Below are 16,398 nucleotides of genomic sequence, written 5' to 3' on the forward strand. Positions count from 1 at the left end.
GTGCATTATATTTTTATTACTTTAAAGCTCTTTCATTTTTTGGTTACTGTTCCTTTAAGTGATTGATTGCTATGGGCAACATCGCCAGTGATGGTCTGTCTCCAATGTTAATAAATACACCATAGGTGTATTTATTGGTATTGTGCTAAAAACGGGACTTTAAAGAAAAAACATCCTTACCAGATTTGCTATTATTATCCATAACGTACTTCATGTCCAACTGTTTGGTTAAGTATTTACTTTTTATTCCATTTATACTCACTCCTGCTCCTAAATGTGGCTGGCTTTCCCTAAACATCCTTCCAGACAGGCAAAGAACATGTTGGACAAAGAACAAAAAGTCTAAAGTGAGGTTGCCAGATCACTTGGATTTTCTGAAACTCCAGCTAGAAAGGCTGCACTAAACTTATTTCATTAAAGCCAGTTTGAGCAACCTGCATTCATTACATGTCACATACATTTCAAATAATGCTTTACCTTTATCCACAGGAAGGCTTAGAAACCAACAATATACAAGAAACATTAATGTTCTGTTCTGCAATATTTTCCCTTTAAAGTATGACACAAAAATGCTAATTATTTCTTCAATTTTACTGCACTTTAAATGGCCATATAATAAAATTATTCCTTCCTAAGAGCTCAGTGGAACACTTAAGCAAATTGGAAACAAAAAAAAAAAACAATGGACATGTCCTTCCAACCCCTAGGCCTCCAAGAGGACAGCCCTAATATAGGGGAATGTTACATCTATAACTTAAGTTAACCTTTTAAAACAAGCCCTTTCTATGGGTACACATAAAGGAGTGCTTGAGGGGAGAGAAGTTTTAAAATACTCTGATTCAATAAATGTCACTCATAACATGTCAGCCGGAAAACAGCAGACATTTACTAACAAACTATAGCTTACTGCCCTACCAAATATAGCACAACCTTGCACAGAAATTCATTTTTATTTGAAAATACTTAAAATTAATTTATACGTGTTATGTCTAACATGTCTAAAAGCTAGATATATAGTTTATTAGGGACATATTATACCCACAAAGGCTTGTGTCACACAATGACATTAATAGGACTCTAGCACTGTCAGTCATTACATGGCCACAGAACATAACTTATTTCCTGTCATTTACTAATACTTGGATGTTGTGCCTGCTGTATTTTATCCTTTATCCTACAAATGCAACATCTTGAAAACATCTAGCTTATTTTATCCTCAAAAAAGCTGCCACATAACAGCCACATGCATTACTGGGCATTTTGATACCAGATTTAGGAGATAAAAAAAAAAAAACACTGGTCAATATGCCCAAAAATGCACTGCGTGTTTGCCATTGGTAAGACAGCTGTTGAAGTTTTAGCTTTTGCCCACACTTTTGTAGCACAATCATAAGCAAAACCGGGTTCAGATGTTGGGCCAAGGGCTTGTAAAACAATCATAGCAAAAGCAACTTTTGAACTCTGCTAAACGTTTTGGGGATTCAGAAGAACCCCTTATCTGATTTTTCTATTTGATGCATACATATTTTATTCATAGAGTAAAGGGATTTAAAAATAGGCATTTAAATTTATTTTGTAAAGTAAAAACCCACAAACTAAGCATTCATTGCATTTCAGATATTTAAAAATAAAAACCATCATAGCAAATTATTTAATTGGGCAAAACAGAAAAACTCATTTAATTAAGGTATCCACGGCAGGTGGCAGCTCCACATTTGCAAGCTATCCTCACTCTTTTCTTGGCAGGGCTCATATCAATAGAATCTGTGCTAAGGTCCCCAGAACCTGAAATTTAAAATTGGAAAAAAAAAATGTTATAATTAGTTCAGGAATCTGCCAGTACTTATGTACAAAGATTAACGTAAACTTACATAAAGCTAAAAGCAACATTTCCTCTAAGTCACGCACACATAAATTTTGAGGCCAGCGCACAAAAACTGTGGCGAGCACAAAACTGTGTGAACACACATTATATTTGTACCAATCCACCTATGAGCACAGTTTTTAACTGTAGCTTTTATTAAAAGGGTCACTATGTAATCTTATCCAAAACAACAAACATTCAATAGAATGATATAAAATAAAACATATTGTTGTCTTGTGGTTCTTGTATAACCGGTCTAGGGAACTTTTTATTTAACTTGAATTTAACTAAGAACAACATAGGAAGGAGTATCAAGCAAAAGGAATAGGGTAGAACAAAATATAAAAGGGATACATATGGATTTTATTCTTACTAGCAAAACAAGTCAACTAACATAAGGCTAATGCCACATGTAGCATATTCTCGGCAAGGCAAAGCACACTTGCCCCTATGCTTGAGAAAACTTCTACTTGTGCCTGCACCAGGAAGCAATGAGTATTCCGGACAAATATCAGCACATGTAGCAAATATTTGTTAAATTGATATCAGCAACACGTGCCTGCACCTGTAATCTGCTGATGTTCATTGCAGGTTTTTTTCCTGGCATGAATCCTAGTTGGTCATCTTTGATCAGGGTACTAACTACTTTCTTTAAAAGGAGAAGGAAAGGGTTTTACTCATTTTTTATTATGTAATAGAGGGCCCCTGCCCCTACCTGAACGCTGAAATCATTTCTTCTAAAAATGCTTCTTTGCCCAGTACGGTCCTCCCGAAGTACACAGTATTTCTCCTTGTCTGCGCCGCCATGTTTTAAACATGGCGCTCCACTAGCCTCCCCGCTTGCCTCTCCCCCCACAGCACCTGTCACCGTTCCTCTCCCCTCCCCTCCCTGCGTCCTCTCCTCCCTGCTCCTCTCCTCGCTTGCCTCTCCGCCCCAGCACCTGTCAGCTGACACCGATCCTCACCCCTGCTCACCTCTCCCCCTCCCAGCACCTGCGCCCTCTGGTCCCCGCTCGCATCTCCGCCCCAGCACCCGCCAGCCGACACCTTTCCTCACCCCTGCTCACCTCTCCCCCTCCCTGTACATGCGTCCTCTCGTCCCCGCTCCTCTCCTCGCTTGCCTCTCCGCCCCTGTACCTGCCGGCTGCGTCCTGTAATGGCCCCAGCTGCTGCTTCTAATAGCAAATAGCGTCTCATAACCAGACGCTAGGGGGAGCGCGCCTGCTTGTGCGCATGCGCCGCCTTTAATAGTAAGTCTCTAAGTCCTGGAAAAGAGCGATGCATTATGGGAATCTTTCTACCCAGCTCAGCGTTTTTTTTTCCTGTTTTGCTTCTGATCATCTGAACTGGAGATATATGGGGAGACTTAAGGGCACTATTGAGAGAACTGAAGGTAAGCCTGCATTTTGAGATTAACTCTTTATTAGCCTTTCCTTCTCCTTTAAGCAGTTGGCCATAAGTAAAGATATTGGTCTATACAATTCTGGTAGTGTTGGGTACTTGACTATGTACCCTATAGATCATATATGTCAAACACAAGGCCCAGTGGCCAAATCCAGCCCACCTGGCTGTTTTATGTGGCCCTTGGTGAGTGTGTCTGACCATCCAGCTTGATCAATTTCCATTTTCCTCACATAGTAACTAAGACTAAGGTGTATATTTAGCATGCTGTGTAAAAAGTGGAGTGAAGCATTACCAGTAATGTTGCCCAAGGCATCCAATCAGTAATCAGATTTCAACAGTAGTAAAGCATCTATTGGCTGCTATGAGCAACATCACCGGTAATGTATTACTCCACTTTTTACACATTGTGATAAATATACCCCTTAGTATCTTACTAAGTATATTAATAAAAAAATTGGCCCGCGACTTAGCCTGTGTTTTAGATTTTGGCCCCCTTATGTGATTGAGTTTGACACCCCTGCTATAGATAATACCGTATGCGAGAAGGAGAAACAGGAATATTGGCTAATATTAGTGTGTAGGTGTCTCCATTCCTTCAGATGTAGATGTCAGCTTAGAAGAGGCCCAATGTACTATACACGATACAGCTGCTAAAATCGCTATCTACAATAGTGTCTAGCAAAGTACTGAAATCCCCTATGGCAATTACAGCAGCAGGTGGGTAATTAGTGATAAAGTCTATATGTCAAAATATGCAAATAGTGGAGGGAAATATAGCTATTTGCAAGGACTACCTCTTGGACTTGCAGATAAAAGCACAAAAAGTACATAGAGTACTTTGCATGGTAATACCATCCAACCCATGGATGTTGTAGATCTTGTGTATTTTGAAGAATAAGTATATTGGCCCCAGACATTTTTAAATAAATAAATAAAAAACTAAAGACCAGCTGACATTTTATATAGTCATTAAGACCACATACATTCTACCTTAGTAATCTGATCATTTAGTAATTGTTGAAATTTGTACAGGGTCATACCATTTTATATTTGGAGCGGCACCAACCACAAGGTACATGTACACACACACCTGAACAATTGTTTTAGAAAACTGTGAACCATATTAACTTGAGAAAAAGCCCAATCCCACCCCATCCGCACAGATCCCCAACCCCTGCCAAAATTTTCTTCAAAACAAAGCATAGCTCATCATCAAAATTGATGGGGTTCTAATTAGCATTAGGCCTGTAGAGGACGCAAAGTCAGATTAGAACAACCTTTATAGTAGCAATGTTAAGACCCACTTTTATTTCCTTCTTAGAGCAAATCAGGGAGGTGCGGGAGTCTTTGGAGGACCTAATCTCGGTCAATAGGTTAGAAAGTGTAGGTTCTGGCGTGGAGGGGTCCTCGCTGTTGTGGCTTTCCCCAGTCAGAGAGTTACTAGTGTTTGCAGATTTAGTGATAAAGTTGCCAATGCCATCCTGGCTTGACTGACCTTCCTGGGCAAATTTTTCAAGCTGGGCTGTGACCTTGGATGCTCATTTTTGAGCCAGGCACTGCACCATTAGTGTTCTCTGGGGTAATTGTCCCCAATAGTGGTCCCAGGGCTCCGTTTTGCACTGTGATGTGGCCGATACTTGCAGAATGATTTAGACTGGGAGCCAGGGCAGTTTCTAGGTGTGTCTCATCACATGCAGCACCATGTCACTCCTCCCCCCCATAAAGCAGTTTTAAAGGAGAAGGAAAGGCTAAGAAAGAGTTAATCTCAAGCTGCAGGCATACCTTCAGTTGTCTCAATAGTGCCCTTAAGCCTCCCCGTATTTCACCTGTTCAGAAGCCAAACAGGAAGAAAAAACTGAGCTGTGTAAAGAAAGTTCCCATAATGCCTCACTCCTGCACAGAGACCAAGACCAAGTGTACATGCTCAGTTTGTAAGACTATGAGTCAGCTTCCTGCGGATTGGCTCAGATCCACATTCCTAAAGGAGTGGAGTAAGTTCTTAACATTCTTGATGGAGGGGGGAGAGAGCTGCGTGTCTCTGGCAGAGCAGAAGAAAACAAACAGACAAGGAATCCTGTATCTTTTGAAAGAGAACTCAGTACAGCGTTTCTGTGAGTGCTTATGGCTGTATTTACATAGACCTTTCTGATAAAGCTTACTTGGTGTTTACCTTTCTTTCTCCTTTAACATTTCAACAACCATTCTCTACTCATGACCTGTATAATTAATCAACCAAACCCAGACTGTAAGCACCCACGTTGTTCACACTCCAGACAGACTGTAGAAGTGCCAGCACTGCCTGCCCTATGCTGCCTGTGTGTGCGCCATAAACTGCCTGCCCTATGCTGCCTGTGTGAGCTATACTCTGCCTGCCCTACCATGCCTATGGGAGGTGAACCTGGCAGGGGTTTGTTCTGGGAGTTTGTTAGCATTTGGAAAGTCATTATATGGTCCCTAAGGTGTATAATTATGTGCTGGGAGTTGCTGTGCTATCCAGAGGGGAGGCATTTGGATTTAAGGGTGGGTCTTAATATGACATAATAAACTTCTTTCATATATGAATGAAGGGTGATATATCTGCAGTGAGCACCAACCATTTGGGTGTTTGTTGCACTACCACCATTAATTTGGGCTTGGTCTTAAACGCTCTTGTGATAACATGGGTGTAGTTTGAAGTGGGTGCAGTTTAAAAACAGTGAGTGGTCAAAACTGGTTTTCATTTATCCACCATTTAGACCAGAAAAATTCTGGCCCTCAGTACCACAGAAATTGGACAGCACTGATCTAGGACACTGGGGTGTATGAAAACATATGCAACTTCAAGTGGGTAACATAGTATGTTATCATGATATGTTTTATAGGCATTTTTTTGATGCATATATTGATTAATACAGATCTAAGAGTACCATGGATGTCTTTCCAATCAACCAATTTGAAATCCAAATTTGCCCAATTTTTGGACAATTTCTAGCTTTTTTGGACTGTGAACTAGGTTTGACACAGGATAATATATACATTTTAAAAAAAAAAAATACCCTTTTAACTTACTGTTAAGTTGGAGCATGAGTACTTCTGCCATGTCAGTCTGGTAGTTTTATTGTGAATGGCTGGATCATGCAACAACCCCCGTATACACCACAGCATGAAGTTCATCATGTATTTTAATACCATTTGCTTAAAGGAATAGTTCACTGTAAAAATAAAACTGGGTAAAATAAATAAAACATCTTTTCAATATAGTTAGTTAGGCAAAAATGTAATTTATAAAGGCTGGAGTGAGCACATGTCTAACATAATGGCCATAACACTACTTCCTCCTTTGCAGCTCTCTAAGCTGTTGCAATAAGCAATCAGTGACTTGAGGGGTGGCCATATGGGACATAAATGTTCAAACTAACTGAACAGTTATGTCCCATGTGGCCCCCAACTAAAGTCACTGACTAAGAGTTTAGAGACCTGAAAGCAGGAAGTTGATGTCTGCCAATAATGTTAAGCCATCTGATCACTCCAGCCTTTATAAATTACATTTTTGTGTAACCATAATATTTTTTATTTTGCAGTCTATTTTACCCAGTTTCAGTTTTGCACTGAACTACTCTTTTAATATTCTTTTCATTTATAAGACCCAGTTACCTTTCATTTGGTAATCAAATGTAAGTTCTTCTCCAGCCTTGATGTTTCTGGTTGAAAACAACGCAATACGTGGAAGACGTACATCAAGATTATCAATGAAGACATTAAATACCTGAAGGTTTGGATCACACTGTGGAACAAAGAAGTTGGACATAGAAATCAGTCAGTCAGTGTCCATTGCAGAAAATCAGCACACAATAATACAACAATGCTGCAGGAAACACCTATTAACAGTATTAACTTAACAACCGAGTTTTCTAAAAACTTATATGTATACTGGTGCCCTGACAATACTCTGGACTGCTTGGCACTAAAATTCTTATAATTCTGGAGAGATGCAGTATCTGGCACACTATCGTTCCAGTTTAGAAGGATAACAGAATAACTACAGAATATCAATTTTTCCATCCATTTCACTTCTAGCTACAAAATAATATGTTTGCTTACACTGTGATTCACAAAATGCGAGACGTTCCCATATCGAGCTGCATCAACTGTAAACTCATCTGCCTCATAGTCTAGATCAAACAGATATGTGATCCCTCTGCTGTCATACTGTTGACCCCTTCGCTCTGCCTCCTCACTTGTTATTACCTAAGAGGGGAAAAATAGGATTAAAACATTTTCAGTCTATTAGATATGGCCTATTTAACCCCACCTCCCATGGATGAACACCCTATTTTCACATGGCATTTTAAGCAGCTGCTTTTTTTTTTTATTCTGGATGTTTCGATGGTCCCTAAAACCCAATAAACAGCTTTGTATGCCGTTTTGTACACTGTGATACCTGATGATGTGTGGTGCATTTGGATGCCAAAGCTCTACTACTTCCTGTTACAAGTCTATGGACAAAAGAGCATGGAGAGAGAAAATGGCAAGTTTTTCTTTTCTTCGGTATTATACTTTAGCATTAAGGTCCCCATACACGGGCCGATTCAAGCTGCCGATATCGGTCCCTTTGCCTATACTCGTCATTATAATTCGATCGTTTGGCCTGGATTCTTCCAATATCGCCCACCCGTAGGTGGGGGATATTGGGAGAAGATCCGCTCGCTTGGCAAAGGTGTATGGGCACCTTTACTCTGCTTTTCCGACAGCTTAAATGTATGCAATGAAGTGCTAAGTGAGTTTCTCTAGTGAGAGGCAGCCTCTCAGTGTACAAATCAGTGTACTGTATGTATGGTGACAAAGGCTTTCAGTGCAGTAGGAATCTGTTATTACTGTCTATACTTTGAGTACTCTACCACTGTAACCAAATCTAAAAAACGCACTTGTATGTAACAATTCTATAGGTACTAAGGATTCCACACACAAAACAAAACCTGCTCAACAGGAACCCTAAGTACACCAACTTCTTGCTATAACACATACGCCCACTAATCACAACACTAAAATTGGTGTAGCAATTAAACCGCTTTTTAATAAGAAATTTCACAGCCCCACTGACTTTAATAGGTCACACTAACTATGAGGTGGTGTAAATAGTTGTACATTTCTGGAGTAAACAAAAATACACATAGATATTCCAACTTTAAACTCTTTTCCTACAATTAAGCACTACATCATTAGCAGGGCAACTGGGATAGTAGCAACAATGCAGTACCGACAATTCAGAGAGAAAAAAAACATATTGCCTATATATGGGTCTTTCCTGCTTTGCAGCCACAGCTTTTAAAAAAAATAATATGATAATAAAATGTAGACCATATGATTTCATTTAAAGGCATCGATTTCCAGTTAGACCACTTTGGGCTGCTGGAGCAAGATAAAAAAAGGTCACTTTTCTTCCCCTGACAAAAAAAAACAAATAATTTTTTTCCCAAAGGACAAATTTTTTTTTTTTAAAACACAGGAATTTGCCCCAAATATTTGAAAACCAGTCCCACATTGTCAGTTCTATTTAACAATGCTGCCTAATTGAAACCCAAAATATCAACGCAACTTCCTGAGACAATTTACAATGACTAGCGTGATGTGAATTTTAGGGATCCCCTCGCTCTATTTTCATATCTACCTTAAGGTGGCCATACAAGGCAGATGTAGGCTGCAGAGTCAGCAATTTATCGCCCCCTGTATAGGGCACTGAAATGGGCCTACAAAATCTTGAAAAACAAGTGAATCATTAAACGTATGAGCAGGTTTATGAGTATCAGGCCCACGGCATGCAGGGTTGCTGGGCCTATTTTTAGGATGCTTGTGAATGCCTACATGTAACTATTAAGATTTAAAGGACATTTTCCTAAAAGTCATCACAACATTCAGTAGCAAAACTATTTCTCTATTGTGTTTTTTTTTGTTTTTTTTTTAGAAAAAACAAATATTTCTACTTTAGAAACCTTACCTATATTATTGAATAGCTATCTCAGAATATGATTCCTGTCCTTCACACTTGAGCCCCACCCACAGGTACAGAGCAGAGCGGAAGACAAAACACAAGGCACAGCTTCAGAACACTGATGGGTAGAAAAGGACATGCTCTGTAAAAATAAAGGTAAATTTTCTGCATGGGGGAAAAAGCAATTTAAGGAGAAAAAAAAAACCACAAAGGCACGTATAGTTTATACCACTGAATGAAGTGATGACTTAAAGTGTTAGGCCACATCATACAAGAACTAAAATAAAAACCAATGGTTTAGGAAAAGACCATAGTTATAACAGTATAAAATCATAACATCAGTATTTTTGCATAATGGCAGTTGCATGAAAGCGCAGTTTTTTTTTTTAGCCAATCCCCACATAAACGATATCCTAATAACGTGAAAAATAGAGGGGAAAATGCCCACAAATTGCTGTGTCACAGTTATCTAAAGTAGTAATCCGAAGCAATCAGCCAACAGGTTTAAAGACCAGATTTACTTGAGTGTCATATAAAGTAGTATATATGGAGTGTGTGAAGTAGTATAGTATATGAAGTAGTATATTGAGTTATTATATGGTTTTAAAGTTATTTGAAAATGTAACTGCAACTGAAAAGTTATCAGTCTGTCCCTTTCCTCTGCACTGCTTGTTCTTTTTCTTGAAACAATGTAGAAGATACCAGCCGATTTTTATTTTTTTGCTGAAAGGCATATTTAGCTTGGAGATCTCTGAGTGTGCAGCACAGCAATGATTGGAGTCAGTTTGAGCGCACAATGCATATCTGTATTTAATACATACCTCGCCAACATACTCCATCACAAAACTATTTTTCTTTATTTTTTGGAGTGTCTTTACTCCCCAGCCACGACCATTGTCTGTCCTAAAGATGCATAAGGAATAGGGTGGCCCCTTTTGCACCACCCTGTTAGGACAATCCGGACCACATTTGCATCTTGAATTGCATTCATAAATTGGTCTTCCTGGTGGGATTTTTATTTGCCTGTGTTCATTATATGCAAAGAGGACTCCTGCTTCTGTGGGACAACATTTGCCTTTAAAGCAATCCGAGCAGTCACAGCCAACAATGGCTTCACCCAATGTGTTAACTCCAGGAGAGGCCTTGTAATCATTGATATAGTAAAAGTCCATAGGAGGACCCTCTAAATCGACAGTATTTTCAACAAAAAGAGTACCACTATGGGTTTTTTTCCTGTTCAGCTCTTCTTCCCAGCGCCGTAAAGCAATCCTCTGTTTAGCCTTTTTGACTATATAGTCAGAAAGAGAAGGGTCCAAAGACTTAATGCTGTTTTTAAGGAACCCTTTTTTATTTGGTTTAAGTGCACAGAAATAATTGTAAAGGTCACTGTAAAACTGTTTTAAAAGCGTTGGGCATTTCAAGTTTCTTGTAGGCTCCCAAGTATTACAAGACTCTGGCCATCCCTTCCACTTCACAAAGAATTTTTCTACACCCTATAAAAAAAATAAAAAGTCTCTTTTACCTTCTTTTCGCATTTCACATACATTTACACAACATGAAACTGAACACAAAACACAGTTCAATTCAAAGTCAACACAACATCAACATGAAAAAAAAATTGTATTACAAAAAATAATGAAGGCAGAGGGCCTTTTTTCAGGTAAAAATCATTAAAGGGGTTGTTCAACTTTAAATCAACTTTGACTATGATGGAGAGTGATATTCTGAGACAATTAGTCTTCCTTTTTTGTTATTCGCAGTTTTTTAATTATTTAGCATTTTATGTCGCAGCTCTCCGGTTTGGAATTTCAGCAGCTATCTGGTTGCTAAGGTCCAAATTACCTAAGCAACCAGGCATGGATTCAAACAGGAGAGGGCCTAATTAGACAGGTAAGTTATAAAAAGTAACAATTACAATAAAATTGTGGCCTCACAGAGAAGTAATTTTTTAGCTGCTGGGGTCTGTAATGAGTCAGAGGAAGGAGATTAAAGGGGATGTTTGCCTTTTATGTTAACTTTTAATATGTTATAGAATGGCCAATTCTAAGCAATTTTTAATGGGCTGACCCGGCAGCCCAGAAACTATTGCTCTGTGGGGCTCCAGTTTAATTGTTTATTTCTGCAACTTTCTTTTCCATTCAGTGCCTCTCCTATTCAAATACCAGTCTCTCATCCAAACCACTCCCTGGTTGCTAAAGTAACCTGGATCCTAGCAACCAAATAGCTACTGAAACTCCAAACTGGGGAACTCCTGAACTTAAAACTAAAAAACTACAAATAAGACCAATTGCAGAATATTACTCTCTACATCATACTAAAAGGTAACTCAAAGGTGAACAATCCCTTTAACTTGAAAACTATAACAAAAAATAAAGACCAACTAAAAATTTGCTTAAAATTAGACATTCTATAGCATACTAAAAGTTTAAAATGAACATTCCCTTTAATGTATGCCTTTTGCCAACACAGTTCTCCACACTGGAAGCCAGATGGCAACAATTGTGTTACACTGCCTGGGGATATTTTAAACTACAAAATGAGCACAAATCTCCACAAGTGGTATAAGCATTAAACCGCCTGCACAGGTGCCAATCATCAGCACACTTTATGTATCTGACCACAAAATGAATAGGACTGTGCAAGCATAAGGAAACATTGCGTCTCTTGAATTTCTGCTCAGCTAATAACATGCCATATGCACTGAACAACTCCATTATATAATTGAGTGATGGCCCAACATACTTTTATAAAAATGCATTATCCCTGGAGGAGTTGACAGCTATACATGTTTGCTCTTAGGCTGTGGAAAGAGAAATTTAATTACATTAAAACAGGCTTCTTTTCAAAGTACACTGTAAGACCATAAGTGAGCAGACACCTGCATGTCCAACATCTTAATTTAAAGTAATGATATATTAATATAAATGTATATAATATAAAGGACCTACAACTTTCAGGCCTGTGTGCAGGCTACACTTCAGCAAACCAATTTTGCAAGGACCACAATTTGTAAACAGAAGCATTATGTTGCTTAAACTAGAATGGGCATTTATCCAAACTATTGAGAAGTAGTATGCACAGAAACTTTCAAGAATGTCACTGTTTGATGTAGCGTTAAGGTTTCACTGGAGATAAAATGCAGCTTTTTTTTTTTTTTTTTTTTATAACTGAAGACACGCCATATTAAAAAGGATGCACTGATATTTTTAGCCACATAGTATATTTGTTGAGAAAGAAGAGAACATTAAGTAAAAAGGTACACAAAGAAAGAACAAACACTGGTAAGAGGCAGAGGAATAGCCAAATTTGTAATTTGTTGGAAGCAAATATTGAAAGCTAGTACTAGCATAGTAGTAATAATGCATAGCCATTATTTTGTTAAAAACTGATGATGTATACAGCTTACCTTTTCAATCCTGTAGTCACATAGATATTCTACTTCATAATTATTTAAATTTTTCCTGGTAATTCCAATGTTTGTACAAATGAGCATTTCTTTCCTGCACAACTCCTGCAATGTTTCGATGGAAGCAAGGCATGGCACACACCAAGCTGTAATGATAATCAACATAATGTTATTGTAAAACTAACAAGTTTGGAAGAGCTTTACAAAAGAAACAAAAAACATTGTCAGTAAGTACAAATATAAGTTTTATCTTTACATTTATAAAATGCCAACATATTATGCAGTATTGTACAGTAAATGGGTGTATACATTACATACACCTACCTTCCAACATTTGAAAAGTAGATGGAGGGCCCAAAAATATCTGCGCGTGTAGTGTGGCAAAAATTTTTTCCGACCATGCCTACTTTATGGCCACGCCCCCCAAAACAGGCCTATTTTACAAAACCACACCTGAAAAGCATAACACGCACAAAGTGCACCAGAAGACAGACACGGTAGCCCCAGTCATTTTATAACATATTGTGGCCCTAAGGATTTCATTATGCACTGTGGCACCTGTATATCATGACAGACATTGGTAGCCAGGGCCCCCCTAAAACACTGGTAGCCAGGTGTTACGTTTTGCATTGGTGCCAAAGAAGGGACCCCCTTAAACATTGCTAGCCAAGCCAGCCCAGGGCCCCCTAAAACATTGCTGGTCCTCCCCCAGTATCCCCTTACACTGGCCGTTCCCCACTGCAGCATCCTCCAGCTCCCCGCAGCATCCACCCAACATTCTTCAGCTCCCCCCAGAGTCCTCCCCAACATACTCCAGCCCCACAGCAACGTCCTCCACAGCTGCCCCTTAACGTCCTCCAGCTCCCCCCTAGCATCCTCCCCAACATCCTTCAGCTCCCCCCTAGCATCCTCCCCAGCATCCCCCAGCTGCCCTTTACCTTCATCCAGCTCCTCCCAACATCCTCCTCAGCTACCCCTTAGCTTCCTCCAGCTCCCCCCAGCATCCTCCCCAACATCCTTCAGCTCCCCTGCAACGGTCCTCCACAACGTCCCCCTGCTTCCTGCGGCTCCCCCCACCACCCACCCGCTTCCTCCAGCTGTGCCCCCCGGCTCTTCTTCTCACCGTGATGTCACACTCACGTCTCTCGGGAGCACCGCAGCTTCTGCACCATGAATGCCTAAATGTTAGAATGGAACTGAGCGGTGCAGAAGCTGCGGTGCTCCCGAGAGACGTGAGTGTGACGTCACGGGAACAGAGAGCAGGAAAGCGGGACATTAACAAATCAGTCCGGGACTGCGGGACAAGGTGGCTAAAGCAGGACAGTTGGGAGGTATGCATACAGTACATACAAAAACAACCAATAACCAATAGTAGAGGTAGAGCGTCCTGCCCAAAATAGCTGACAATAGGAGAAGGGATTAAGACATGGTGGAGTGCACACTGCAGCAAGATGTGTTGAGGAGTAGGTCAGAGAGGAATAAAAAGTTCAAAGATACAGAGTGGTGCAAATAGTTTGAATTTTATTCTGAATTGTAAAAGAAGCTAATGCTGGGATTCGGAGTGTCATTAAAGAGGAGGAAGCGAGTGCTGAGGTGTAGTTGTAGTATTCACTACAGAAAAAAAAGAGGAGAGTCTTTGGAAGGGAAGGCAAATTAAGATAAATTTCTGTTAATGTATAGAAATAGCAAAAAAACACTTTAATGAGAACAGACTTACTGAGGTGTATTCTTCCGATATATTTATACAGGGTAGCCAGTTTAAAGTTTGAAATGCAAGTTTTTTGGGCTTATCTAAATACACAAACCAGTCTATTAACTGTTTACTATCAACAAACTAAAACATGCAATTTGACCAATAAATTCCCTATTAAACATATTACAGTGAAACAGTGAGATTTTACATCCCCTGACTTTAAGTTTTCCTGCACACCTTACACATTGTTTTGTGGCCTAACTAATAAATAACACATAAACTTCCCTGATTTTACATTTTCCTGGATTTTGCACCATTTTTTTCTGGTCCCCTTAAAAGGTAAAATGGGGGTTCTACTGTATTTAAAAAAAATCCCATTGGCAACAATAAATCATTACAGGCAGGGATACATTTTCAAATTCAAAACAGTGGTGTGGCTAGGATAATTAGGAGCATTCTTAACAAAATGGCCTGACTACCATGTTATGGCCTTGTCATGGCCATCAAGGAAACAAAAGTAGGCAGAACTTTTAATATACTCATTTCTATTGTGAGCTGTAATGCATGATTTAGTTCATTTTAATCAGTTGTCACATGCTGAACAATCACAGGCAACCTGTGGAGGCCACTGCTTTCACTGGATCATTAGATAGATGTCTATTGTTTCTACCTCCATATCAGACGATTCAGCCCTAAACATCAGTGGAGGGTGGGAACGATCCTTCGATCAAAATTGCTACGTGTATGGCCACCTTAAAGTGATACTGACACCAAAATAAGATGAATCTACCTCCAAACATACCTGTAAGTCATGTGGACTGTTTTTTCCAGAAAGAGCTTGTTCTCTAAATAAAAATTTTAGAAGACCCTGGACCCGACTATCTGCTCAGCCTGTACAGGTATACATTCATCCACTGAAGGGATCAACCACGGGGACTGGCTGGTGCTTTAATAATAGCCAGATATACTGAGATCCCATTTGGACCCATGCAGCTCCCTAATAAAATACACTCTCTAAAGTAGGTTTTAAATAAGGTTAATGTGTATCGCATATCTCCAATATAGGATAATGAGCAACATTTCCATCTTCCCTGTGCCTTTTATCAAGGCCTTCAGCAAGAATTGTTGCAAATAAGAGACTGCTAACAATGCTGAGACAGTGGGCACGACCTGTATATCTGGGAGGAAAATATACCTAGAAGTCTATATGCCAAGTTCCGAGCCCCAGCTGCAGTTATTAGATCTCCTGGTGTTATTCAGCTGGTGCAACAGCTAAGCATCCCTATAATATATATATAAATGGCTAATGTTAACCACATTCTGTCTATAGTGTGTCATTTACTCACTTTACTGCATGTTTGGGAAAAGTATTATAATAAGTTGATATGTTAAGCCATTTTGGATGACACTATTTAAACTCTATGCGGGCCACAGAACAGCTGTAAAGCGCAGCTGTCAAAACTCATAGACGCAAGCTCCAGAGAGATGCGCACAAGGAATATTGGCCTGTCCGCAAGAGGCCAAATCCAAGTCAGTTATGCGCACTGAAATAAAGTTCTTCCAATTCCGAAGCAGTGGGATTTCTCCGCAAACGGTAGAATGAACGAAACTAATGCCGTTGCTCAACACACTGTGAAGCTGCAGCGCATTCGCAAAAGCACTCAATGACACCGCACCTCTGTAAACGGCCCCACCATAACTGGCACCTAATTTGCACACAACTTGGATGATCCCCTCAGATATAGAGGCACTCTTTCTCCCAGCGGAACGCTTACCTCCACGCGCTGCAGCCATCTTGTACCGCCACTATTCACTCAAATCTTCATCTCGTGACGTCACGAACACCGAGCCGAGTTCCTCATGCAAGCCACGCCCACGGCAGGCCTTTCCCTGTACACAGGCAGCTCGGCTCGCTGCGCCACGCCCCTTACGTCACTAGTAGGTGTAGCCTTGCGAAGAGAGCGGTTAACTTGAATATAATGAGTTTGCCGCCAAAGTGATTTCCTGCTTGTGTTTTATCAACAATTACCTTGCCTAATAATAAGGGCGTTCGCTGCTATAGT

General features: G+C 39.9%; 1 protein-coding gene across 2 annotated transcripts; it reads right to left on the reverse strand.

Moving 5' to 3' along the window:
* Nucleotides 1-370: 370 nt before the first annotated feature.
* On the reverse strand, nt 371-16,141 carry suv39h2 (suppressor of variegation 3-9 homolog 2). Of its 2 annotated transcripts, none has more exons than XM_012959025.3 (6): nt 15,138-16,097; nt 12,643-12,788; nt 10,058-10,729; nt 7,349-7,495; nt 6,902-7,031; nt 371-1,785 (listed from the first exon to the last, which is right to left on the reverse strand). In XM_012959025.3, exons 2-6 carry the CDS (start codon nt 12,727-12,729, stop codon nt 1,679-1,681), a joined length of 1,143 nt encoding a protein of 380 aa, XP_012814479.1. In that variant the 5' UTR covers nt 12,730-12,788; nt 15,138-16,097; the 3' UTR covers nt 371-1,678.
* Between the last annotated feature and the right edge of the window lie 257 nt (nt 16,142-16,398).

Source organism: Xenopus tropicalis, chromosome 3 (genome assembly GCF_000004195.4).
Source record: "Xenopus tropicalis strain Nigerian chromosome 3, UCB_Xtro_10.0, whole genome shotgun sequence".
In the NCBI taxonomy this organism is placed as follows: domain Eukaryota; kingdom Metazoa; phylum Chordata; class Amphibia; order Anura; family Pipidae; genus Xenopus; species Xenopus tropicalis.

Excerpts from the sequence above, each read along its gene's own strand:
- suv39h2 (XM_012959025.3), bottom strand. The coding sequence starts at position 12,729 with ATGCTCATTTGTACAAACATTGGAATTACCAGGAAAAATTTAAATAAT. Across the intron at positions 10,730-12,642 it reads GTGACTACAGGATTGAAAAG|GGTGTAGAAAAATTCTTTGT; the intron begins GTAAGCTGTATA and ends TTTTTTTTATAG. Across the intron at positions 1,786-6,901 it reads ATTTGATTACCAAATGAAAG|GTTCTGGGGACCTTAGCACA; the intron begins GTAACTGGGTCT and ends TTTAAATTTCAG.